The sequence below is a fragment of the Lampetra planeri genome, chromosome 26 (assembly GCF_965212315.1).
Source record: "Lampetra planeri chromosome 26, kcLamPlan1.2.h2, whole genome shotgun sequence".
NCBI classification, from domain to species: Eukaryota; Metazoa; Chordata; class Hyperoartia; order Petromyzontiformes; family Petromyzontidae; genus Lampetra; species Lampetra planeri.
This window is the reverse complement of record NC_136132.1, coordinates 10402177-10429583: the sequence shown is the minus strand read 5'-3', so window position 1 is coordinate 10429583 and position 27407 is coordinate 10402177. Positions and strand designations below refer to the sequence as shown.

Here is a 27407-nt window from a genome sequence, read left to right as displayed (position 1 = left end):
TTTCTCTTGTCTTTCCCTTTCAAATTTTTCCTCATTCCATAATCTTTCTCTGTCTGTCTGTGCGAGGAGATACGAGTCTACCCTCGCTATTTCTGCAATTTTTACGTCACGTTTGGCTTTGCCACATTTCATCACGTCCTTAAGTAGTTTCCTTCTATGGGCCTTAACATCTTCTGTATGGCACCCCTCCCATATATCTCTCTGCTCCGTCTGCTGGCTAGCAGTCCGTCCAGTACGTTTTAACACAAATTCCCGATACTGTTTTTCCATAGATTCCATCTCCTCCTCAGAGGTCCACTCTGTATCAGTGTTATGCGTTGGTGTGTCAAACTCAGAACGTTGTGGATCCTGTGCCATCTCTATTACGTAGTGTGGTTAATAGACTTAAGAGTGTATCTTAATTCTAACATCTCATGTGCGGCGTGAGTTACTCTAGAATTCCCCTTCAGAGCACATATAAACAATTGTATCACAGGATGCGTCAGTTCAACTCGAGCAAATAATCTCAGCCCAGCTGTCTTTGTTATACTCTGCTACTCTGGTATTTAACCTTAGAGGGCGTTTTTTGTTTTGTTTTACGCCCGTTTACAATCACAAGGCAACGTTAGTTCACAACACTTTGATTAACACAACAGTGATTCGTTCCTGAATTCATGCATAAACTGTCTGCGAGAAATCCCGGACCCGAGCCCCCATTATGTTGTATATGTTGGTCATCAAAATTTGTTATGTTGTATGCGTGCGTGGGTGAAATTATTATGTTGTATATGTGGGTTATGAATATTCAGTGAAAATAATAATAATCAAATGAAATTTGGCCAAATGTGTAATTATCCGGAAATATGTTAATTTATGTAATTATGCACATTTGATTATGCCAATTCGAGAGGTAATCGTAATAATTATGCGAGTGGGTGTAATTATGATAATGCAAGTCGTTATGATAACCAGACCCCGCCTCGGTGACGAGGGTGGGTTATCGATCGGAATAAGGCAATTAATCGTATGCAGTTATGCAGGTGTGGTGTAAGTATGCAAGATTAACTTAGATTAACTCGGCATCGTTGTCTAGGTTCGTCTCATTCTCGCTTATATTTTAGGTCCCCGGTTCACCCCGTTATCGCTTTAACATTTACTGAGTATGTATTAGTGTGTTTATTAAGGTCACCAAGTTCAGATCTCAACGCAGAAGCAGATCTTATGCATAGATTTCAGGAAAGAATCACACAACCACTTCTGTATTAATCAATTTATTACTAATTCAACCTCAACTATGATATAGTATGCGAACTCTCAATCCCGGAACGTCAACACGGCATCAATACAGTATCATCAACGATTGTCTGATTTCACTTTGACAACGGCACATGGATCCCGCATAACGCGATGGTTGTTAGTGAGAGAGAGAGTCGTTAAAATATGCAAATACTATGCTAAGAAAAACCTTAACGTTAATGAATGATTACTCAATATTGTTCACGCAGTACCGCACTCCTTATTGATCATATGCAACCCTTATCACGTTGTTAGCACCTTGGGTCACGGGACAGTTTAATATTCTGTAGAGGATGCGAGTACGTGCAGCGATTATGACTGAAAGATACTTGAAAGATTATACGGCGATAAAAAAACACAATCAAAAACAGTTATTATTCTTAAAGGCACCAATCTCAACAGATACATCGGCAGGTTATCTGACAACAGAATGACTCGGAGTAAGGGCCTGCGACGGTGCTCCTTTCCCGAAGATCGTTATCGTGTACCAAGTTTACTAATTGGGGACCAGATCACCTGATAAGGATCTGGTGGGCCACCACTCCCCACGTGAGCGTGGCTCGGCAGAAGGAGGTGCCAAGAATCAATTCGTATTGATGGATCTGTTGGGAATTTAGGCGATTAAGAGTACAGCCCACTAAATATTAAAGATAAAAATTACGAACACTCTTATAAACGACGGATGGCCATCACTCGGTCTCGTTGTGAGGCCTTCACAGCCACGGATGGCTTATGGGTTCGAGTGTTTTTGAGTGGTAAGAGTTGTCTTGAATAGTCAGTGTTCGGAGTCGGTTCTTTATGTCAAACAGACGCCTGGTGGTCGTGTGGTGAGGGGGCGGTGCGCGTCATACGTATCAGTCGCTCCCCTGTCACCGTGGTGAACTGGTGGATGCCTGTTGATACGCTGTCGTAGTTCGGAACCCGGTCGGTAGGTGGCGCCCACAGCTCGCTCGCAGCGTGCAGTGTTGGGTCGTCGACCAAGGGTGAGCACGAAGCCTCGTCGCCAAACCGCGACCGTCAGCTGCAGAGACCTCCGACGCGGCAGAGGTTGACCCACGCAGGCCGAGTTGAGCTGTCAAGCGGGTCTTGCCCGCCTGCAGAGGAGATGGGGAGCCGCTTGAGTCGAGCCCCGAGAGCCGGCTCCGGTGAGCCGATCGAACTCGGCTGAGTCCCAGACGAGCTGAAGAGTCGAGCCGACCCGCTGGTCGCAGCTCGCTCCTGAGTCGACCCTCCCGGTCGAGCTGAAGATGAGTCGAGCCGACCCGCTGGTCGCAGCTCGCTCCTGAGTCGACCCTCCCGGTCGAGCTGAAGATGAGTCGAGCCGACCCGCTGGTCGCAGCTCGCTCCTGAGTCGACCCTCCCGGTCGAGCTGAAGATGAGTCGAGCCGACCCGCTGGTCGCAGCTCGCTCCTGAGTCGACCCTCCCGGTCGAGCTGGTTTCCAATGCTCAGGGTCCTTTCTTTTATGCCGAAAAATCCCTTTGGGTCCTGCCCACAAGGCGGGGTTTCTTTCGATTTTTGCTGTGTCAGGATCTGTCCGTAGGTAGGTGTGTCCATGTGTGTGTCCGTACGTCCGTATGTCCTTGTGTGCATCACCCACGGTATATTCCGTTGTCATACTCCCTCCATAAAATCCACGAGCAAACAATCAGATGTTACAAATTGCCTCACAGTCGTCTCTCTGTCTGGGTGCGATATTATCTCTTGTCTGGCCTTCTTCATGAACCAAAACACAGACGTTACAAATCGTCTCACAGGCGTCTCTGTCCGTGTTGCACGACCTGGAGGGAGGGCAACACTCCCTCCGACCCTCACCGATGCACAAAGAAATGGTTAAAAAGTTTTAAGTTAACATTTGTCCCTTACCATTTCACAGTTATGATTCTGTATGTAACCTAAGGTCTGCCGTTTCCCATCGTGGTGCTTGACCCAAGTGGAGGTGCCTCCCCGAGCGTATACACACTCTTATCCCGCGCTGCGGGGATACAAAGACGGCCGGGATCTCCCTTTCTCTCCGACCCTGGGTTTAACATCGCTCTTTTATTATGTATTTTATATTCGACCTGGTGGTGATTCATCCCGTTATCCTGGCTTTTCATAAGTTTTACTTTTGTCTTTTCATGCATAGGCTTATTATTATTAATTTATTTCCGATATCTTAGGTTAAGGGGTAAGTTTCTTGATCCTAGGAATTCGTATTCCTTGGTGTCTGCATGGTTATATAAGCGGAATATAGTTTACGGTGAATAGCGTTAACATTGATGTTATGTACGATATTATGTATTGTGATGTCTTTAACTTAACTTGTTGGTCAGGGCTTTACTGACATGAAGTTGCATTTCATAGCCCCGCATTCTTTGCCCCACTCTGTCTCTGCTCGCCGTTGTTGTTGCTGTCCAGCTGACGCCGTTAACTCAAGGCCTCATTAATTTCCGTCACTCCTTGTAGGTGAGGGCGGTTGAACCTTGGAGTCAGTTCTGGTTTTTGTCTGCCTGCTTCTTCTGATGTCCCCTGACCCCGGGAGTTATTATTTCTACTTTTATGGCCTGTCGAAGCCCGACTCGCTGTTGTTGGGCTGGTGGGTCGCTGGGTTGGTGTCGTTCCCGGCTTTTTTGCTTACGTTTGCAGTTCGCCGTGCTCTTAATTTCCTTCCCTCTTCAACCTTATATCGACTATTCGCTCCTGTCTGGGTGCGATTCAATTTTGACTTAGGAAGGTTCTGATTGTCATATGCTTCGGGTCGAGTTGTATAAAAAGTATTAAAGTATGGAAATAACATTTCATATTGACTTAATGATGGTGATGGTTCAGTAGGCGTAACTTGTGGCCTGGTTTAATTGGAGTGGGTGTGAATATCAATAACTTTAGCCTACCCTGTTGTTAAATTCCGACTTTAACGTTACTTTAATAGCAATACAGAATAATTGAGCTTTTTGTCTTAACTAGGCGAACGCGAACTTCTGGTGACCCCCGCAGCCTTGTTGTTGCTGAGTCTGCATGGTTGAGAGATATACAACCCTCTTATTCGTCTCACTGTGGCCACCCAACCTTCTGCTCTGGGAGTGTTATTCTTAATTTCAGGTCAAAGGCCCCCTCACGTTCAGACGTGCAGGGTTGTTTAAATCAGCTCCCTCCCCTGTGTACACAGCCTTGAGCTGACCCACTTATTTAATAATTTAATTCCTTGGCCTTTTTGGGTATCTTTGCTCCCTCCAGTTCATTACTTAACAACCCCTGGTGTTTTGCAGTTTGCTGCGCTTTGGTGTGTTTTCATTCATTATATAACAAGTAAAAAGATAATATAAAAAAAATATCAATTTTGGAAGAAGGCTAGTACACAACAGATTGAGGCAAGGTCGATGAGTCAGATGACTTCTATGACCTCCTGTCACAGGTGCTAGCTAAAGTGGCCCCTCCGGATAGAGTATTCCTGTTGGGTGACTTTAATGCCCAATTTGGTTATGATTATGGCACCTGGTCTGGAGTGATTGGAAGGCATGGGCCAGATCAGCTCAATAACAACGGTAGGAGGCTGCTAGACTTTTATGCACGCTGGGTCCAAGCAAGAACATCTGCTGGACTACATAGTGATGGAACAGCAGATGCGAGCCCATGTCCTTGACACCAGGACCTACCGTGGAGCTGATCTGCCCACTGACCATCGGCTTGTCATCTGTAAGATGCGCCTGTCATTCTTCCACTCCGATGGTGGGTATACACCCAGGACCCCATTCAAACCCACAGTGGCCTGGTCTCAGTTAGCTGATGAAAGTTGCAAGCGAGAATGTCATAATCGCTTGCAGCTGGGGTTGGCATCGTCCCCCACTCCTCCTGATGCCGAGGGGAAATGGGCGAGATTTAAGACTGTAGCTCATGCAGCTGCAATGGCTGCGTTGGGTACACGATCCAGACCTCCCCAGAGACCCTGGCTGACAAAGGAGGTGTTCAGGCTGGCTGAGAAAAAGCGACAGGCCCACTCTCACCGTCTACAGCATCCCACTTTAGAGAATGAGGAGGCTTACTGCAGCCTTCGCTCGGATGTTCGGAAAGCCGTGAGGTGCTGCAAGGATGGGTGGTGGTCGCGGGTTGCTGAGGAGATGGAGTAACTTGTAGTGCCACACCTATCATCATCATTAGGAGAAAGAAAGGTGATCCGATCTCCAACCTCCAGGAACAGGTTTGCTGATTTTTTACAGCATTTGTGTGAGGTCTTGGGGAGGGGAAATCCCTCAGTCTGAAAAACATCATGGGGCAAAGTGGGGGTGACCCTGCTGAGGCTGCGGTGCCTCAAATATTGAAAGAAGTAGTCACCCGCTGTGAGTGGCTGGCTGAGGTGCCATCTGTTGAGGAAGTACAAAAAGCGATCCAGAGTCTGAGCCCGTCAAAAGCACCGGGCAGAGATGCTCTCCCAAGCGAAATGCTGAGGGAGATTGGCGTTTGTGCACAGACTGCCCTACATGACATCATAATAACAGTCTGGACCACTGGACAGGTTCTGCAGGATTGGAAGGATGCCATGGTGGCCCCCCTCTTTAAGAAGGGGGACCGCACAGACTGTAACAACTACAGGGGCATCTCCCTCCTCAGTGTGCCGGGAAAGGTCCTGGCAAGAATCATTCAACATCGCCTTGGCAGGCACGCTGAGGAGAGGCTTACGGAGCCCCAATGTGGTTTCAAGAAAGGGCGGTTCTGCACAGATGCCATATTTTCTGTCCGTTTGCTACAGCAGAGATGCAGGGAATTCCAACAGGACCTACATATTTGTTTAATTTACCTGATCAAGGCCTATGATACCATCAGTAGGCCTAGGCTCTGGGTTGTTCTTTGTGCTTTCGGAGTCCCTGACTCTACTCACAATCATTAAGGACCTTCATGATGGTGAGCAGGCCCGGGTAAAACTACGTGGCCGGGAGTTGGAGCCATTCCCTGTTAACTTTTGGATGCGACAGGGATGTCCTCTGGTTCCCACATGATTTAACATCTATTTTGACCACGTAGTTCGTGAAGCCTTCAATGGTTGTACCGGAGGAATTTCCATCTGGTACAGATACAATGGGAGGCTAATTAATGCCCGGATGCGGTCAAAGGATGGCTCGCTATTGGTCAACCATGTTATGTATGCCAATGATCTGGTGATTGCTGCTCACTCAGAGGAGGAGTCGGAGGCGCTGCTGCTGAATCTGCCGCGTGCCACTAAGAGGTGGGGTCTTATCATCAGCCCCACCTGCCTGGGTATTTTGCACCACCAGATACTCCACCCCCACAACTCCCAATTGGTGATGGGGCAGTTCTGGAGAGAGTGGAGAGTTTTCCATACCTGAGCAGTGTGCTCATGACCGGCTCCGGTATGACAGCAGACGTCTCGCTCCGAATCAGCCGAGCAGCATTATCTTTTAATCGGCTACGTAACGCTGTGCGGAAACTACTTGGTCTGTCGCTCCACACAAATCTTAGGGTCTTCTCGGCCATGGTCATGCCCTCCCTTCTCTATGCTTGCGAAACGTGGAACCCGATAATGGAACATTTTCGTCGGTTAGAAATATTTAGTCTGGCCTGCCTACGATCCATCCTGGATTTAGCCAGGCTGTATTGTGTGAGGAGCTCACAAATACTTGAAAGATCTGGAAAAAGTCCCATCGGTGAGCTCCTCCGGCAGGCAAGACTGCGTTGGCTGGGTCATGTAGCCCGCATGCCCAGCCACCGCATGCCTAAACAGATGTTGTTCGGCCGGATAGAGGGGGCTAAACGGGCGTGGTACGGTTTAGAGAAGAGATGGAGTGATGTGGACCAGGAGGACTTGGAGCTGAGTGGACTTGCCGATGACTGGTACCAGCTGTGTCAAGATCGGCTTCTATGGAGGAGGCTCGTGAAGGACGCTACTGGGCAGTTGGAGGCAGTCGCCCTCCAACAACAACGGAGGGCAGAGGAGAGACGCTCACAACAGCGAGCGGAATACCAGGTGGCTGAAACACATCAAGTTGGCACAGTAGGGGGCACAGGTGGTGCATCGGCCAGTCATCTCAGTCAGTCGACCCATGGCACCTGGGTCTGCCCTGTGACCTCCTGCCAGCGGGCGTTCGACACTTCACGTGGCCTTAACGTGCACATAGCCTGGCACAAGCGTCGTGGTGACGTCACTGCCACTTAGTGGCGAATGGCGTTGTTGTTGTAAGCGATTAGCGCGTCGCACTCCGAACCCGGCGAGCCGAGTTTGACTCCGCTCACAGCCAACACCAGTGAGGATTATCTAAACCGGTCCTGGGTCTCACCTAGGCAGACTCAGCCTCAAATGATTACCTGGTGCGATGTGTGTAAAAAACATAGCCACTAGGGAGGTGTTGGCCACCTACCCCCTTCAAAAGTGCCTCGCTAACAGCGCTTGCCCCAACAGTCTGTTAAGGCTACACGGAGGATCTTTGTCTCTGTTATGATGTGTGTGTGTGAGGGGCGGGTGTTGTTGTGTGAAGTTGTCAGCTCCCTCCCTCCTCCCTTGCCTCGCCCATTCCTCCTCTCCACTGACCACGGTCTCCACTCACAGCCATCAGTCCGCCGCGCCAGCGTCAGGAATAGCTCAACTCGGGGAATCGTCGGGGGTATCAACGGGGACCTCATCGCACCCCCGCGTCTCCCCCCGAGTCCATTCCATGGGGGTTAAGGTGTGGGAGCGAGGAGAGGTTCGATGCCACCACCAGCTCCGACTGAGGTTTGAGCCCGCGGGTCGCCGCTGTCATCCAGCGGTGAGCGTGTGGCGGTGGATCGTGAGAGTGACCACGAGGTCAAGGTCGAGAGGTCGTCACGGCCAAAGTCGTTGGTGGCACCGCACCTCGCCATCGCTTCCTACCTGCTGCCAGATCCTGCGGCGGTTGCGAAGTCAACGGCCGACGTTCAAGGTCCGCTCTCACAGTCTCATCATCGTCGTCATCATCGTTATCATCATCGTCGTCGTCATCACCCCCTTGGTCACAGACGTCCTCTGGGTGCCACTAACCTGCCCTACTCCACCCTGCACGCGTGTCCCAAACATCCCCCCCACCACCACCACCCTTCCTCCCGGTTACACCTACAGCAAATGTCTGTGTTGCATTCTATTCTGAACGTCCACGTTGCTTACCCCATTACATCTGTCTATCATTATTGTATCAATCCTTTGCCTTTCCGTTAATTACCATCATTGGATATCGTCCCTTCTAGCGATGCGTTCTGCCCAAATCCCTTCATAGATATATCTGCCCTGCTGCGTGTGTCATCCTATGATCCGTGTGCTCCCCCTTTCTGCCTAGGGGTGTTGTAATTATTATATAATTTACATTTCTAAGGCGTATTTTATCCGTAGATCCCAATGCGCGACAGTGTATGGAACAGGAAATTAACAGAACCTGAAAGGGGCGAGTTTTCAAGACGGCACTTAAATAGCTCTAACGGCTCTGATTGTCTTCTTAGCAGAGGCAAAGGGTTCCGAAGCTTGGGAGTTGCACTGGCAAAAAAGCCCGATCACCCCCGCAGGACATGAGCCTTGAATTCGAAGAAAACAATCCTGAGATCTCAGGGGACACCTCGTTTCACTATAAGAGATGGGCCAGTTTTTCTGCATAATTCCAAGCGTTGCGCCACCTCTCCACGTTACTTTGCGCACTTTCCATTCTGCGTGCTCCCAATGGCGGAACCAGGATTTAAAGTTAGGGGGGGCAACCCCTCCCGCAATGAAAAATTATAGAGGAGTTGTTAGTGAGTGAGGACTTGTCCCTTGCTTTTTATTCGACGCGTGTGCGGCGATGGCAAATCCATCGATTGAGGGTCGAATTCGAACCGCGTTGTGTGATCGGCATCGCGCTCGCTGAAGGTGAATGCCTTCAGGGAAGTCGTGACCTGTATACGCAACTGCGCACAATTCTGTGAGTCACTTATAACTGCTTTGCCGTTACTTATTGCCAATTATGGACTAAGACTATTGTCCTATCATCTCAGAGTCCCTGGCACGTAATAATATGCTACACAGTGGCAGTGGAGGTCGCAAAATGCCGATGTATTACTAATAAACCCAAATGATCCGATCGAAATTAGGAATTCGATCGAAATTAGGAATTTCGATCGGATCATTGGGGGGACACGTGCCCCCCCCCCTCCTCACTGGCTCCGCCAGTGCGTGCTCCCCTTGCCTCTGCCACTGTGCCCAATCCACGCGTCACAACCTGCCAATGTTGCACCGACCGGGCTCGTTCCTCATGGTCGCATAGTATTCACGTGTGTGTGTGTATGTTGAACTTCTTGCGCACTGTCTGTCGCCAATCGTTCTCGTCGGAGGTGCACCGCGGTTCGCTGTCTCTCCGTTCTCTTCCGTGCGTGCGCGTGACGATGGCAACGGCAAGATGCTCAGGAGTTCGATGCCAATGTTGATGTCTGCTGCTCGCCACAACGAGAGGGCTTCGAGAGAGAGTTTGTGTCGTTTTGCTGTTCCTCCTCCTCCGTTGAACGAGCGCAGACTACAGCGGTTTAGGACAGAGGTCGCAACCGGGTACCCGATACCCGTACCCTACCCGATACCCGGCTACCCGTACCCGGCCGGGTACGGGTACCCGTTTGCGACCCTGGTGAGGCCGGGTACGGGTGGGCCGTGAGTCACTGGTGAGTCACCGTTTGTCACTCATTTCCCAACGTCTTGTCTCTTCTCACAATTCAAGTTCCTAGAATCAACCCACCCGCGCCTGCAACATGGCTTCATCCCAGAGGTCGCAATCGGGTACCCGATACCCGTACCCTACCCGATACCCGGCCGGGTACGGGTAGCCGGGTATCGGGTAGGGTACGGGTATCCGTTTTCGATCCTGGTGCGGCCGGGTACGGGTAAGGAATCAAACCCCGTTTGCGACCTCTGGTTTAGGATATCGTCCATAGTTTCGCCTACAGCGGTACACTCCACTGCTCCTGACACGGTCATCTGGCATGGCCACCTGAATGTGAGATTGTAGTTGTTGCTCTACGTCTACATCAGCCGGACGGAAGAAGAAGTTGGGTTTACATGGCCATAATCGCACTACTCTGGCTCGTCTTTAATGTATGTCTGTGTATCTATATGGGGAGCGGTAGTGTAGCGGTTAGCGCGTTGCGCTACGAACCCGGCGACCCGAGTTCGATTCCCGCTCACGGCCAACACCGGTGACGATTATCTGAACCGGTCCTGGGCCTCCCCTCGGTCGAATCAGCCTTAAATGAGTACCTGATGTGGTGTGTAAACATCACCACGAGGGAGACAAAGGCGGTCGGGCGTGGTGCTGGCCACCCACCCTCTCGTGTACCGTGGTGGCCTTCATAGGTGCTCGCGAACAGCACTTGCCCCTACAGTCCGTTAAGGCTATATGGGGGATCTTTGTCTTATATGTACGTGTGTCTCTGGCTGTATCTCTGTGTATCTCTGGCTGTATTTCGATGAGTCTCAATGGGTTTAATATACAGTCCGTAGTTTGGGCTGCATGGCCACAAGCGCACTCCTGTGGCTCAGGTCTTTAACTTCCCATTCATGAAGGTGATGTGCGCCTGTTGGTGATGTTCTTAATGCGGTTGATGGTTCCACCGGTATCTTCGAGGAGGAATGTCAAAGCCCACGAGGTGTGTGAAGATGTTTGGCTCTCAAATGAGGAGGTGTTTATTGTGGACGTCCGCCTTTTTCCACTCTTTTCACCAGCAGCAGCGTTCCTCCGGATTTGCATTTCATCATCAAGTTCAGCTGTTTTTACTTGGACAAATAACAATGTAACGTCCTTCTGTCATACTACTGCCGGATGAAGGTCTTAGCATGCCATGTAGATCATGGGGAAGGTGGGGGGGGGGGGGGGTTATTGACCATACTTCACCACGCTGGCCAATGCCGATTTGTGGCAGTGTTTGGAGGGAGGGAGGGAGGAGACGGGGGCAGGACCGGTCCAGACGCCTTGGTTGATCCGTACGGATGATGTGATGTGGATGTTACGCCCATGTGATGTAGTAAGGAGCTGGGTCGATTGTTACATCTCACCGGACCTCACGAGAGGTGATGGCGGATTCGAGGGGCCTTCATCCAGCAGTGGACTGACCATTCCTGCTGATAATCCCCTATTAAATTAAGCCGTGGGAATTATCGAGCCCCACATGTTATGCTTAAGTGCCCCCCGCTCCACTTCCTCGTGGAGTTTTGAGCTCTCCGCTCGCTCCACTCTCCTCACCACTTACCCTGCACCACCCGGATGTGAAGTGAGCAAGGAGGAGATGGGGGAGGGGGGGAGGGTGTGAAGTCTTTAAAGAGAAGTGCCTCTGAGCTTTTGTTGTAATAATTCAATTATTGACTCGTTCGAGTGCGCGTGGCGCAGAGAGCGAATATAAGAATGGGATGTTATCTGTGTCGCCGTGTCTCTATGACTATATCCGCCATTGCCCCGTGTCTCTGTGACTCTTTGCGCCCATGTCCTCGTGTCTCTATGTCTCGTGTTTCCGTGTGCCCAGAACTCCACGTGCAAACCTCTCTGCGTCTCTGCCTCCACGTCTTACCCCCGTAATCATCTTTCTCCCCCCCCTTCTCTCCTACTTGCTCCTCTTTCTTACCCTCCCTCCTATTGCTCCCCTCCTCCCCCCTAACCATTGCCTCCTCGCCCCACCTCAACCTTGCTCCCTCCTAGCCCTTGCTCGCTCCCCATCACTGCCCTCTTCCCTCGTCTGGACCCCTTCCATTCTGCCCCCCCCCTCCGCGCTATACCTAAGATCCACTCCTGCACCCCCCCTCCCTTCCCTCGGCCCTGCCTTCACCTCGCTGCCCCTCAATTCCCTTGCCCCATTTTGCCCCGATAGGCCCCTGCATCACCCAGATGCGCTGCCGCTCCTCGGGGAAACTGGCCAGCGTCGCCCTCTCGACCCCGTTCACCGCGTCCCTGTGTCACCTTGCCCCCCGTCCCACCTTCATCTGCTTGCTCCCTCTCCTACCCCCTTGGGCCCCCTGACCCTCCGCCCCGACCCCCAGATGCGCTGCCGCTGCTCGTGGCAGCTGGCGCGCGCCGCCGTCTCGGCGCTGTTCGCCGCCTCTCTCCTCGTCTCCATCACGGCCGCGTACGCCGCGGGGTTCCGCCTCGCCTCCTCCGAGCGCTGCCACCTCTCGTTCGGCCTCTACGGCGCCGCGCTGATGCTGCACCTCGTGGCGCAGTCCGTGTGCGCCACGCTGGGGCACCGCGAGATGAGGCACCTCGCCCGGGTGCCGCCCGCGCAAAGGGGCAGCGTGGCCCTCTGCATAGCGGCCTTCCAGGTCAGGGTTCACGATCGCGGTCTGGGTCTTCACTTTGTTGTCCTTCAACCCGCACCTCCGATGAGCACAGTCGGCTAAGTACGATGCGAAAGAAGTTCAATATAATACATTGCCTCACACAGAGATCCATAGACTCACATAGAGATCCATAGACTCACACGGAGACACATAGACTCACACAGAGAGCCATAGACTCACACAGAGAGCCAAAGACTCACACAGAGAGCCAGAGACTCACACGGAGACCCATACATAGACTCGCACAGAGAGCCATAGACTCACACGGAGACCCATAGACTCACAGAGACCCAGACACGCACAGATATCCATAGACTCGCACAGAGACCCATAGACTCACACAGAGAGCCATAGACTCACACAGAGGGCCAAAGACTCACACAGAGACCCATACATAGACTCACACAGAGAACCATAGATGCATCTGCATGCGCCTCGCTATCATCGCTCACTTCCTTCTGGCCACGGGTTGATGTCTGTCGAGCAGCTGGAACGCTGCTCGGACTTTGCTTGGAGTAGGAATTATTGGCGTAAGGCACTACCACTAGAGTAAAAGGTACGTCTCTTCATAAACATATTTTGCCGTACCACACGTTGCGTGTAATTCTATAAAGAGGTTTATAACAAAATTAGGCGAGATGAATGTGGCTGGGTGCCCGAATGATTCGCGGAACAGCGTTCCAGAGTGTTCAGGCTGATATTGAGCCGGGCTCACAATCGCCTGAGTTATCAGGATCAGAATCTTTAGTTAGACTGAAGGATAGCCAATGCATATAAATACAAAAACAAAGATCCCCCGTATAGCCTTCACAGACTCTTGGGGCAAGTGCTGTTAGCGAGCTCCCATGAAGGCCGGCACGGCACATGAGCGGGTGGGTGGCCAGCACCACGCCCGACCGCCTTTGTTTCCCCCGTGGCGATATTCACACACCGCACCAAGTACTCATTTGAGGCTGAGTCGACCTAGGGTAGGCCCAGGACCGGTTCAGATATTTTTCACTGGTGTTGGCCGTGAGTAGCAATCGAACTCGGGCGGCCTGGTTCGTAGCACAGCGCACTTACCGCTACACTACCACTCCCCATAGTATATATGTATGCAGTGTACACACACACACATCATACATTATGATAATTGGTTTTTTACACTTTTATCTGGCAACAAAACTGACACATTTTTAACAAGGAGTCATGTTTGCATTGGCCACAATACCTGCAGTCGGAAAGCAAACAAAAAATATAACTCTGATAATGTATGCACTATCCTTGAAATTGATTGGTCCACACCCGAGACAGCTTTCCTTAGACTCATAGCCTCGTCTCACATGGTGTTGGACCAGATGACGCCAAAAGGCGCACAACTCAAAGACTGCAAGTATTGTGGTCAATGCAAACATGACTCCTTGTTAAAAAGGTGTCAGTTTTGTTGCCAGATAATACTCATACTCTGATGGTGCATTGTCCTTGAGTTGTTGTGAGATGGTTAGTACGGCTGCTGCTACTCTACATTTCCACGTGAAGATACGCAACTTTGTTGGGCTATCATTTGTGATAGCCAGGTCGCATCTGAAAAAAGGGCTCTATAGGTCAGTGGGCCTTACCTGTGAAAAAAAAAGTAAAAAAACATATAGTTTATAGTTACAAAAAATTTCGATTATTGAATGCGAATCCGTCCCGTGGCGTCGTCGCCGCTGCCGCCGCAGGAGGACCCCTGCTACCTGCGGGAGTGTCTTCTGTCGGCGCGCCGCATCGCCTACCCGGACCTGCGCGTGCTCATGGTGGTGGACGGAAGCGCCGACGAGGACCAGTACATGGGGGACATCTTCGGCGAGGTGATGGGGGGCCCCGCCGACTCGCGGTGCCGCTGGGAGGGGAATTTCCACTCGGGGGCCCAGGACTCGGATGGCGAGTCCCGGGTGCGCGACGCCGTAAGGGCGCACCGCTACGCGTGCGTCATGCAGCGATGGGGAGGCAAGAGGGAGGCCATGTACACGGCCTTCCGCGTGCTCGCAGAGTCCGTGGACTACATACAGGTGAGTTCCCGCGGGGAGATGGTACGGGGTAAAGGAAGGGATGGAGCAGGGGTCGGGGCACGGGGTGGTGAGGGGGGCACGTGGAGGGAGAGAGGGTGCAGCAGACGGGGAGAGCGAAGGATGAAGAGTAGCACGGGAAGGGATCACAGGGAGGAGAGAGGGTGAAGATTCAGGCGGTACCGATAAGGCAGAATGGCAGGGGTGGGATAGGCGGAGCGGGGTGGATCGGATGTGGGGAGAATGCGAGGGGCTTGAGAGGTCGTGAAAAGGGAGATGCAGGGGGTCATTGGATCACAGGGAGGAGTGTGCGTGAATAAATAGCTTCATAACTCATCGGATTCCTTGGGTCTCAATAAAAATTCTGATTCTGAAACACGGGGGAATCGCGGGGAGGGGTTTGATGTTGCAAAGGGAGGAGGAGGCGAAGGGAGAGTGCGGAGGGAGTCGGACAACGCGCCCGCCCCCGCCCAGGTGAGCAGCGTCACGTGTGCGCGCGCGTCTCAGGTGTGCGACTCGGACACCGTGCTGGACCCCGCGTGCACCCACGAGCTCGCGAGGGTGCTGGAGGCGGACCCCTGCGTCGGCGGGGTCGGCGGGGACGTGCAGGTGAGAGAGGGAAGGAGACGTGCAGGTGAGGGTGGGGAGGGGACGTGCAGGTGAACGGTGGGGAGGTGAAGGGGGGGGGGGGTGAAGTGCGAGGGGGGTGGGGGAGGAGTGGAATTGTGGGTGACGCTGCCGTGAAAAACACTGACGACGCCAGAGTTGGTGTTGTGACCGTGGGGCATGGTAATGGGCGTGATATCTGCTAGCAAGGAAGGATGGGATTAGGGTTCGGGATAAAGATCGGGTTATGATTCGTGTGGGTGAACAATTATTTCTCAGAAGAGTGGTGCGTTGTTACACTACAGTCCCATCTTCGTAAATTATTCCACACATTTGCTGCACATGGGTACCAGCGATGGTCCAAGGGTCATTTGATCGCCCGTCTGTAGCCGCCCATCTCCAAGTCCCTCCGTCTGCCTGCTTGTTTACCTGTCTGCCTGCTTGTTTACCTGTCTGCCTGTATGTCCGCCTCTTCGTCTGCCCGTCTGCTTGTTTATCCATCTGTCTACCTCCCTCCATCCCTCCATGCCCGACCGCTCGCCCGTCTATCCATCCGCGCGCCCCCCCCCCCCCCCCGGCTCCCAGATCCTCAACCGGTACGCGTCACTGCTTGCCTTCCTGAGCAGCGTGCGCTACTGGGTGGCCTTCAACGTGGAGCGCGCCTGCCAGTCCTACTTCGGCTGCGTGCAGTGCATCAGCGGCCCCCTGGGCCTCTACCGCAGCTCGCTCGTTCGTGAGATCCTCGAGGCCTGGTACGGGCAGCGCTTCCTCGGCTCGCCATGCAGCTTCGGCGACGACCGCCACCTCACGAACTGCGTGCTCGGCCTGGGCTTCTCCACCAAGTACACGGCGCGCGCGCGCTGCCTGACCGAGACCCCCGCGGGCTACCTGCGCTGGCTCAACCAGCAGACACGCTGGAGCAAGTCCTACTTCAGGGAGTGGCTCTACAGCGCCACGTGCTTCCACAAGCACCACCTGTGGATGACCTACGAGGCGGTCGTCACGGGCTTCTTCCCCTTCTTCCTGGCCGCCACGGTGGTGCAGCTCTTCTACCGCGGCAGCGCGTGGGCCATCCTGACCTTCCTGCTCATCGTGCAGGTGGTGGCGCTGCTCAAGGCCGGCGTCGCGTGCGCCCTGCGCGGCCGCGTCGTCATGATCTTCATGTCGCTCTACTCGCTCCTCTACATGAGCAGCCTCCTGCCGGTCAAGATCTGCGCCTTGGCCACCGTCAGCAGCGCCGGTTGGGGCACCTCGGGCAGGCGGACGATGGTCACCAACCTCGCTGGGCTCGTGCCCGTGCTCGTCTGGGCCGCCGTGCTGGCCGGCGGCGTGGTTCGCACGGTAAACAAGGAGACGGCCTCGCCTCCGGCCCCGTCGGAGCGGTCTTTGGTGTGGGCCGGCGCGGCGCTGTACGTGAGCTTCTGGGTCGTGCTCATGGCCCTGTACCTGGGGCTCGTGGCCAGGTGGTGCTGTCGAGGGAGATGGAGGCAGCACCTGTACGAGGTGCAACCGGACGTTTGATTGGATGGAAATGAATTCGAGAGATGGAGGAGGTCATAAGATGACTGCCACGTGGCCTCGTTTGGACGGAGCAGTCGCGGTTCCAGCAGTGGATGGAGCATGGCTGATGAGATGATAAGAACTGCCAGAGGTCCTGGTTGGCCGGGACCAGTCCTGGTTGTTTTTCAGAGACGCTGCTCCGTTAACATTTTGTGAAAATCATGGAGCGGTGGCACAGTTGTTCAGCACCCCACAGTGTGAACGCCATCGCAGGTGACCTGAGAGTGGCATATGAGATCTGATTCGGGCCTGGTACAACTGCTTCCACCAACCCGCATTGACCAGCATGGTGAAGTATGGTCAATCAACCCCCCATGACCGACACGGCGTGACGCGGCCCGTGGGAGGAGGCCTTCATCCAGCAGTGGTTTGACAAGGGGATTGTAATTACCACACGCATGCACAGTATTTATAAACACGGTACATGAATGTTTTACAGATGTAATGAAAGGATATCGTCGCACATTAATAAAGCATTTTTGTTGAATAAAGATATTTGTACACCAAATTAGAGGTGTTCGCTTTATGCCTGCACACACCTGGAGTGTGGCTGTTGTAGCATTTGTATAGTTGACGTGCTTAGTATTCGTATGTATGCTGAACTTCTTTCGCAACGTACGTAGTAGCCAACCGTGCACATCCACGGTGTGGTTCTTTCAGTTGACGCTGCGTGGACTGAATACCCGTGAGTGTAAGACTCGTATTTATCGATTCGAATATATTGTACGATCCTGCCAGGCCACTAGAGGGCGCTAAATCTACGGTAATATTCTAGACAACCACAACTTTTTTTTTTACCCTGTGGCACCCCACGTAAAGGAGAGCGAGAGCCAAGGACGTGATGCATGGAAAAGGGAAGAGAGAAGAATAGAAAATAAAACTAAAACTATGTTTTATTTTACCAGGTAAGGCCCACTGCGATATGTAGCTCTTTTTCAGAAGCGACCTGGCCACAAATGATAGCTCAACGAAGTGGCTTATCATGTGGAAATGTATAGCAGCCAAATACTCGAAACGCATATTTATAAATGTGGAGGGGAAAAACCGGAGGACCCAGTGAACAATCCACACGACCAGGGGTAGAAGATGCAAGCTACAAATATATACAGGCGTCATGGTCGGGATCGAACCCACGACCTCCTCCATACCAGACAAGGGAGTGAACATCTCGTCACCGCGGCGCCCTAAATACGAGGAAAAGGATGGAAAAAGAGCAGAAAACTGGGAGCAAAGGAGTCAGGAGAGGTGATGATCGGGAGAAAGAGGCTGTGGCGCTAATGCACGGAGGAGCAGCGTCTGTTTTGACAGTGAGCGGGGAGAGGTTCAAGCTGGGAGAACACAAGTCATAAGGTTTATAGGAGGCTTGAGCCGATTTCGATATGGAGGTTGTCCATACAACTTTCAGTGGACATGAACTACAGGAAATGAAGACACAAGTTTGAAGGGATGCACACTGAGATAATAACCGAGTATTATGGGAGTAATTTTTGAAGGCGGACCGAGTGCAAAATTACGAAAGATGCGGATGAGAACCAGGTTGCAGTGGGTTTTTGGATAACTTCATTTGAAAGTTAAAATACGACTCGTAATCATGTATCCAGGAAGGCCACACTGACTCCTTTTTAGGAGGATCCTGCTACATTGGCGTTTTTTAGTAAGGTGCTCTCAGCCAATTTAAGAGTCGTTTATACACGGGGAGGAAACCAGAGCACCCGGAGAGACCCCACCCACACATGCGAGGGGACAATGCTCTATCCCCGCACCGATAGAAACACCTACTATAATCACCCAGGAATGTCTGTCCTTAACGCTCGTGACGTCGCTCCACATCGACCAGCCCACCCTCATTAATATTCATGAGCAGGTGACGTCCTCCACATGGACCCCCCCCACTCCTCATTAATAATCATGCGCAAGTGACGTCACTCCACATCGAACAGCCCCCCTCATGAATAATCATGAGCATGTGACGTCACTCCACATCGTACAGCCCCCCTCATTAACAATCATTATAAGGTGACGTCATCCAAATGGACACCCTCTCATTAATAGTTAGCGGCTGACGTCACTCCACATGGGGGGGGCGAGGCGCCTCCTCCCCCCTCCTCGGCATCAACTCACAACCCTCGCTACAAAGGCAGAACCCTCACGTCACGCGACCTCCGTCACGCTGTTGAGACATCAAAGTAAAAAGGACGTCGTGATGAACAAGGGATTATAACCCTGAAATGAAATAAGTCTGTGTCACCGCGCCCTTACAAATTGCACACGAATGGATGCAATGGATGTCACGTCGCGGTCTGCTTTTCACTTGCAGGTTTCAGATTTACTGCAATACACCCGTCCTTGGATGGGCAAAAGGCGAGTAGATGGAGATGAGTCAACACTTTTCTGTACTGTACTGCCTTCTAGCGAGTCGGAGTATACGGTACCTCTTCGACGCCAACGGGAAGGGAGTTTCACAACATTTGTGTGGTGATCCACCAACTCTCGCTGCTGCCTCCAATGCTGGACTACAGGCCACGTGTGTAGCCACTACGACCCGGCTGTGTACATAATCTGCTGTTATATATTCATTGGAGTCATGGACCCCGACGAACTAAATCTGAAAAGTGTGCAAAGAATCATGGCGAGATGTGGGCTTTGAATGACACCGAGACATGCAAATCGGAGAAAATACTGACTGAAAATGTATGCTGTATTGTGAAGGGTCCTTTGGGGCCGTCCATAAATGACGTCACGCACCTAGGGGGGGGGGGTCAGACATTTGTGACGATGTGTGACGAGGAGGGGGGGGGGATGAGAAATGTGACGTCACATCAAAATGTGCAACTTTAAATGAATATAGACAACACGTTCTACTTAATTAAATAAACTTTTTAATAAATGTTTTCTCCTACAACATCAGAGTGCAGCGCCACATTAAATACGCACTACAATGACAATAGTTTAAAGCGATTTGAAGCGTGTTTAATTTTTTGGGGGGGAGAGGCAGAGCTTTGTGACGTCATATTTGAGGGGGGGGTCTGACTTTTTGTGACCCCGTGTGACGAAGGGGAGGGGAGGTCAAAAATCGTCTAAAATCGCGTGACGTCATTTATGGACGGCCCCTTTCCCGAAACGTCACCTAATATGGGCGCCACGGTGGCGAGATGTTCATTACCTCGCCTGGTATACAGGAGGTCGTGGGTTCGATCCTGACGCCTGTATATTTGGAGTTTTGCATGTTCTCCCTGGGGTCGCGTGGATTTTTCTCCGGGTTCTCTGGTTTTTCGCTCCACATTTAGAAACATGCGTTTAGAGTATTCGGCTGCTATTAATTTTCACACGATAAGCTACTTCCTTGAGCTATCATTTGTGGCCAGGTCGTTTCTGAAAAAGACCTATATAGCTCAGCGGGACTTACCTGGTAAAATAAAATGTAAAAAAATTAGATTTAAGATATACTTTTTTTCTTTTTAAATCAGTACTTTTGACTAATGTATTGAATTTATGTTATCTGTGCATGTGCACCACTGCCAACGCAGCAGGAACAGCATCACTAAATACATTGATGAAGCAAGTCGGTTTGGGTAGGGGACACATCATGGCGCGATGGTGGTGGAGGGTCGAGACTAAAGACAGAGCAGCAGCCAAGGATGGATCACGCCCGACAGGGTATCCACGGCGAGAGATGGGAGCGATGCAATCAGCCCGTGCGCAGGGGCTATGGGTGGATTGGTGCATCGCAAAACCGTGAAGAGATGGCGACTGTTTGGATAAATCTTCATTCAATAGTGGATTGATCATTGCTGATGTTAATGATTCAAGAGAATCGATTATTGAGTGATAGCGCCACCCCGGATGGAATCGATACACCCAAAGCTGTTACGATAAATACAGTATTCACGGTACATCCGATTAGCATGGTTGGCTACGTACGGTGCGAAAGATGTTTATCAACAGGACCCTGCGGGGTGGGCTGGTAGGAATAATACTAATACCGGTACAGGGATATCGACCGCACACACACGCGCACACACACACGCACATACGCGCACACACGCACATACAACAACAACAACCGCCATTCGCCACTAAGTGGCGGTGACGTCACCATGACGCTTGTGCCAGGCCATGTGCACCCTGAGGCCACGTGAAGTGTCGAACGCCCGCTGGCAGGAGGTCACGGGGCAGACCCAGGTGCCACGGGTCGACTGACCGAGATGACCGAGATGACTGGCTGATGCACCACATGTGCCCCCTACTGTGCCAACTTGCTGTGCTTTAGCCACCCGGCGCTCCGCTCGTTGTTGTGAGCGTCGCTCCTCCGCCCTCCGTTGTTGTTGGAGGGCGACTGCCTCCAACTGCCCAGTAGCGTCCTTCACGAGCCTCCTCCACTGAGGCCGATCTTGACACCGCTGGTACCAGTCATCGGCAAGTCCACTCAGCTCCACGTCCTCCTGTACCACATCACTCCATCTCTTCTCTAGCCCATGCCGCGCCCGTTTAGCCCCCTCGATCCGGCCGAACAAAAGCTGTTTAGGTATGCGGTGGCTGGGCATGCGGGCTACATGACCCAGCCAACGCAGCCTTGCCTGCCGGAGGAGCTCACTGATGGGACTTTGCCCAGATCTTTCAAGGACTTGTGAGCTCCTCACACAATCCAGCCTGGTTAAACCCAGGATGGATCGTAGGCAGGCCAGCCTAAATGTTTCCAACCGGCGAAGATGCTCCACTAGGGGGGTCCACGTTTCGCAAGCGTAGAGAAGGGAGGGAATGACCGTGGCCGAGAAGACCTGAAGCTTCGTGCGGAGCGACAGACCAGGTAGCTTCCACACAGCGTTACGCAACCGATGAAAAGATATTGCCGCTCGACTGATTCGGAGTGAGACCTCTGCTGATAAACTGGAGCCGGTCATGAGCACACTGCCCAGGTATGGGAAACTCTCTACTCTCTCCACAACTGCCCCATCACCGATTGGGAGTTGTGGGGGCGGAGTGCCCGATGGTACAAAATACCCAGGCAGGTGCTTAGTTTTGGTGGGGCTGATGGTAAGGCCCCACCTCTTAGTGGCACACTCCAGTCTCAGCAGCAGCGTCTCCAACTCCTCTTCTGAATGAGCAGCTATTACCAAATCATCGGCATACATAACGTGGTTGACCAATAGGGAGCCATCCCTTGATCGCACCCGGGCGTCGATCAGCCTCCCATTATATCTGTACCAAATGCTAATTCCCCCGGTACAGCTATTGAAGGCTTCACGAACTACGCAGTCGAAATAGATGTTAAATAATGTGGGAGCCAGAGGACATCCCTGTCGCACCCCAAGGTGTACAGGGAAAGGCTCCGACTCCCGGCCACGTAGTTTTACCCGGGCCCGCTCACCATCATGAAGGTCCTTAATGATCGTGAGCAGAGGGTCAGGGACTCCGAAAGCACGAAGAACAACCCAGAGCCCAGTCCTACTGATGGTATCATAGGCCTTGACCAGGTCAATAAAGCAGAGATGTAGGTCTTTTTGGAATTCCCTACACCTCTGCTGTAGCAGACGGACAGAAAATATGGCATCTGTGCAGGACCGCCCTTTCCTGAAACCACATTGGGGCTCCGCAAGCCTCTCCTCAGCATGCCTAGCAAGGCGATGTTGAATAATCCTTGCCAGGACCTTACCCGGCACACTGAGGAGTGAGATGCCCCTGTAGTTGTTACAGTCGGTACGGTCCCCCTTCTTAAAGAGGGGGACCACCAGGGCATCCTTCCAGTCCTGCGGAACCCGTCCAGTGGTCCAGACTGTTGTTATGATGTCATATAGGGCAGTCTGTGCACAAACGCCACCCTCCCTCAGCATTTCGCCTGGGAGATCATCTCTGCCCGGTGCCTTCCCTGGTCTCAGACTCCGGATCGCCCTCAGTACTTCCTCAACAGCCGGTACCTCAGCCAGCCACTCACAGGGGGTGACCTCTTCCAATATTTGAGGCACCGCAGCCTCAGCAGGGTTATCCCCACTTTGTGCCATGATGTTTTCCTGGCTGAGAGATTTTCCCTCCCCCAGGACCTCACAGAAATGCTCAGCAAATCTGCAAACCTGTTCCTGGGGGTCGGAGATTGGATCACCGTTTTTTCCTCTAATGATGGTAATAGGTGTGGCGCTACAGGTTACTTTTTTGATGGAGTTAAATAGTGATTTGTGATCGCGGGCCACTGAGGCAGACTCCATCTCCTCAGCAACCCGCGACCACCACCCATCCTTACAGCGCCTCACGGCTCTCCGAACCTCCGAGCGAAGACTGCGGTAAACCTCCTCATTCTCTGACGTGGGATGCTGTAGGCGATGAGAGTGAGCCTGTCGCTTTTTCTCAATTAACCTGAACACCTCCTCCGTCAGCCAGGGTTCCCGGGGAGGTCTGGACCGCGTACCCAAAGCAGCCATTGCAGCTGCATGAGTCACAGTCTTAAACCTCGCCCATTTACCCTCGACATCAGGTGGAGTGGGGGACGATGCCAACCCCAGCTGCAAGCGATGATGAAATTCTCGCTTGCAACTTTCATCAGCTAACTTAGACCAGGCCACTTTTGGTTGGAATGGGATCCTGGGTGTACACCCACCACCGGAGTGGAAGAATGGCAGGCGCATCTTACAGATGACTAGTCGATGGTCAGAGGGCAGATCAGCTCCACGGTAGGTCCTGGTGTCAAGGACATGGGCTCGCATCCGCTGGTCCGTCACTACGTAGTCCAGCAGATGTTCTTGCTTGGACCCGGCATGCATCCATGATGTTGTGTGGATGCGCCGATGCCGGAAGAGCGTGTTGGTAATTACAAGCCCATGGGCTGCACAAAAATCTAGCAGCCTCCTACCGTTATTATTGAGCTGATCTGGCCCATGCCTTCCAATCACTCCAGACCAGGTGCCAGCATCATGACCAACTCGGGCATTGAAGTCACCCAACAAGATGACTCTGTCCCGAGTGGCCACTTTAGCCAGCACCTGTGACAGGTCATAGAAAGCATCCGACTCATCGGCTTTGCCTGCATCCCTCCACGGATGTTCGTCTTCGGTGGGGGCATAAGTAACCACGACCACCACTCCTCGCCTCTGGTTGATGGGAAGGCGAGCCCAAAGTATCCTGGGGCTTACAGCTTCCCACACCTCACCGCCACGCTCCCATGCCCCCTTCATTCTTTTGTTCAGAAGAAGAGCCACACCCTGTTGTTTGGCAGTCTCCTGCCCCGAGTAGAGGACTGTCCACCCCTCATACACGTACACACGCACACACACACACACGCACACACCGCACACACACACACGTACACACACATGCACGCACGCACACGTAATGAAGTTGTGTTGCTACGCTTCCAGTTCGCCGTGAATAACGATCCGAAGCCCAATAGCGCCCATTCATCACGCCGCTCGAGTGGGCCGGACACGCACACACGCACGCACACACACGCACACAGTCACACATATACACACACGCACGCACACACGCACACACAGACACGCACACACACGCGCATACACACGCACACACACGCACGCAAACACACACGCACACACACACACACGCGCATACACACGCACACACACACGCACACACATACACACACGCACGCACGCGCACACACGCGCACACACACACACACGCACCTCTCACCTGCAAGGCAGTGGTCGCCGCTTCTCCTCCCACATCTCTCGTCGCGGCAGCTGTAACGATGGTGCAAGTTTGTTTTTATCATCGATTCCTCCTCCACCCCTCCCCGCCACTGTTCACCCACCAGAATAAATGAGTTCGCCCATAGTCAGTCGATCAAAAAGTTTCGCCGTGAGGCGCCGGAAGCGACGGCCATCTTGTTTAATTCACAGATCGCAGGGGGAGCGGGCGGCCATCTTGTCGGACAGGGTCATGCCAAGTGTTTGCAGTAGGAGGCGATGTTGATACACGGACGGACGGACGGACACATTAATCTATTGGTGGTCTGGTCCACTTCGTTCCTACCAGTATAATACATACATATGTATTGGCTGGACGTGTGTTGTTAAGTATTTTGAACTTCTTTCGCACCGTACGTGGCCAACCGTGCTAACCGGGGGTGCAGGGGAAGGACAGCTAAACACAAAAAGCGGTTCTCAAGAAATGGGTTTTGAACTCAGTTGATATAAAAGTACATAGCTCCAGTGGTTTCCTAATATCGGAAGGAAGAGCGTTCCAGACGGCCGCAGAAACGCGTCTGAGAAAGCGCGATGCAGTGGCCGTCTTGGTCTATGGTCAGCCAAAAGGCGCTGCGAGGATGACCAGAGTTCGCGTGATGATGATGGTTTATGCTACTTGGCGTGATCAGCAAGGTGTTGTGGTTTATTTGTGGCCAAGCACTATTGTGTTGCAATGAGTGCGACCTTATAGGACGTCACCAGAGTCCCATATTGGCACGCTGGATCGTACCCTTAAATGCAAGGCCGTAATTATAATATATATTGGGGGACCCCCCCCCCCACCAATATTCAAATATGCTCAAAATGTCCCCCCCCCCCCCCCCAATATATTGCTATTAAATAGATTTTTGTTAATATTATTGTGGTTATGGCTGTACTTTATTCATCCTTAATCTCTGCCATTACATACAATGAAACAAGAAAAGATAAAAAAGAAAAAACAGAGCAATGTAATACAATACACTATTAGACATTATTGTAAAAAAAAAGTCCATCCTATGTGTTAGTGAATTTTTTAAATATTTTAGGCAGGAAATTCGTTGTTAAATTTAGGTTTTTCTTCTGGGGAAGGACCCCCAGACCCCCTGGATGATTTGGTCCCCCCCAATGTTGACTCCATGGCTACGGCCTTGCTTAAATATATATAATATATACCATTGACGATGTTTGAAACTCTCGCGTCGAACAACCCGGGGACACGCAGTCTCCCGCAGTATAGCTACGAGATATGAGCCGCTTTGTTTCGTGTTGCATCTTCCGCTGCAGCATCGTAGCAGCAGCATTTGAGTCGTTTTATGTGCTACGAAGGAGGAACATTTCCCGACACGTCGCCTATCATATATTTAAATGTTAAGGCCATACGTAGTGTTATGGACCAATGAGTGATTTTCTTTTGTAAATAAGTGAGCAGGGAGGAGCAGAGCTTGGGAAAATCCTCCAGTGACGGGGGATTCCCCAGTGACGTCACTCGATATTTAGAGTGCGCGAAGCTTGAGCTGAGTGTACGACGTTTAATTCTCAGGTCCTTATCTCACCTCTTCATCTCGCCGGTCACCAGTCATCTCCATTACCAAAGCTTACCTGATCTTCATATTTCCAAATCACATTACTCACCTCTTCACATCTCATCATCTTATATTCTTCACCTCTTCATTTACCACAGCTTAACTCATTTCACCTCGTCACAGTTATCACCTAATCTCACCACTATCTCCCATCTCTCTTCATCATCTCATTCCTCACTTCTGCCTCATGACTATAGGATTCGCAGATGTTAATGTTTTTGTTAATATGTATCTTATTGTAAGGTAAGGCATATGTTAATGCATATGCCAATGCAAATGTTAATATGCATATGTTTGTGTTTTTATGTGGTGATGTATATGTTAATGCTTGTGTTAGTGTGTATGCACATGTGTAGGTCAATGCAATACGTGAGTGCATATGGCATTGTGTATGTTATTGCATATGTTGATGTTTATGTATATGTTGATGTGCGTGATCGTCACACATTCCTCTATTTAAGACCGAAACAGGAGGAGCATTTCTCCACAACTTTGGCTGTCGCCTGATGATGCTGGTTGTAATTACTGGCGAAACGTTCTACTCAAATTGTAATTGTTGTGGGTTTACTCTCCAACACAACCGGTGTGCTGAACTCGTAACGAATTGGCATCGTTTGATTAACAAACCTTACTAATTGGCTGTGTCGGGTGGTGGCGGGTTTAACGACACATTTATATTTACACGATCTAACCCAAAAAACCTCTTATGGGTAATATTGGTCGCGAAAGCCGACTACGTGTTAAACTTCATGATTCAGTTTTCTACTCATCCAGAGAATGTCGTTTGATCACCACGTGCAAAAAATAGTCAGGTCGTGACATTTTCATATCGGGGTGCTCGACGACACATCCGACCACTATTGAGTCGTGAAATAGCCAACACAGTTGTGTGTGACATAGTATCAACAAGGCTCGATAATTATTATACCTGTCAACCCATACGGTTTACCTCGTATTCTTGCACAGGGTAATTGAGTTTTCAGGTCCATATGGCGTAGAGCCGTTTCAATACGGGCAAACAAAAATTTGGTCAATTTGTTTGTGTTTCTCCCTTGTGATCGGACGTTGTAGGATGAACGTTGAGATTTATAAGGACACGGGGTGACCAATAAGATATGAATTGGTTTGCAATAAGATAGGCACCGATAAGCGGTTTTATTATTGCAACTCACTACTCTATGGGACGTCTGGCAAAAAAAAACATTACCAGACTGCACCGTGTACAAAACTCTTTGGCACGTGTAGTGACGGGTACTGCAAGATCCGACCATGTTTTATGCAAGGAGCATGCAAGGAGCCTAAACCATCACCACACGAACTCCGGTCATCCTCGCAGTGGCTTTTGGATGCTCGCCATCGAACAACGGTGGTCACTGCATCGCGCGGCGCTTTCAGAT

The 27407-nt window shown here is 51.5% G+C and overlaps 1 protein-coding gene across 1 annotated transcript in view; it reads left to right on the top strand.

Annotated features, from left to right (window-relative positions):
* The window catches only part of LOC144727807 (hyaluronan synthase 3-like), a 34538-nt gene extending 17297 nt beyond the window's left edge, over positions 1 to 17241 (top strand). Inside the window, exons 2-5 of the mRNA XM_078606919.1 lie at positions 12259 to 12537; positions 14256 to 14585; positions 15090 to 15191; positions 15774 to 17241. Coding sequence (XP_078463045.1) covers positions 12259 to 12537; positions 14256 to 14585; positions 15090 to 15191; positions 15774 to 16709 — 1647 coding nt within the window. The 3' untranslated portion in view covers positions 16710 to 17241. The remainder of the gene's footprint in view (positions 1 to 12258; positions 12538 to 14255; positions 14586 to 15089; positions 15192 to 15773) is intronic.
* Positions 17242 to 27407: the final 10166 nt, after the last annotated feature.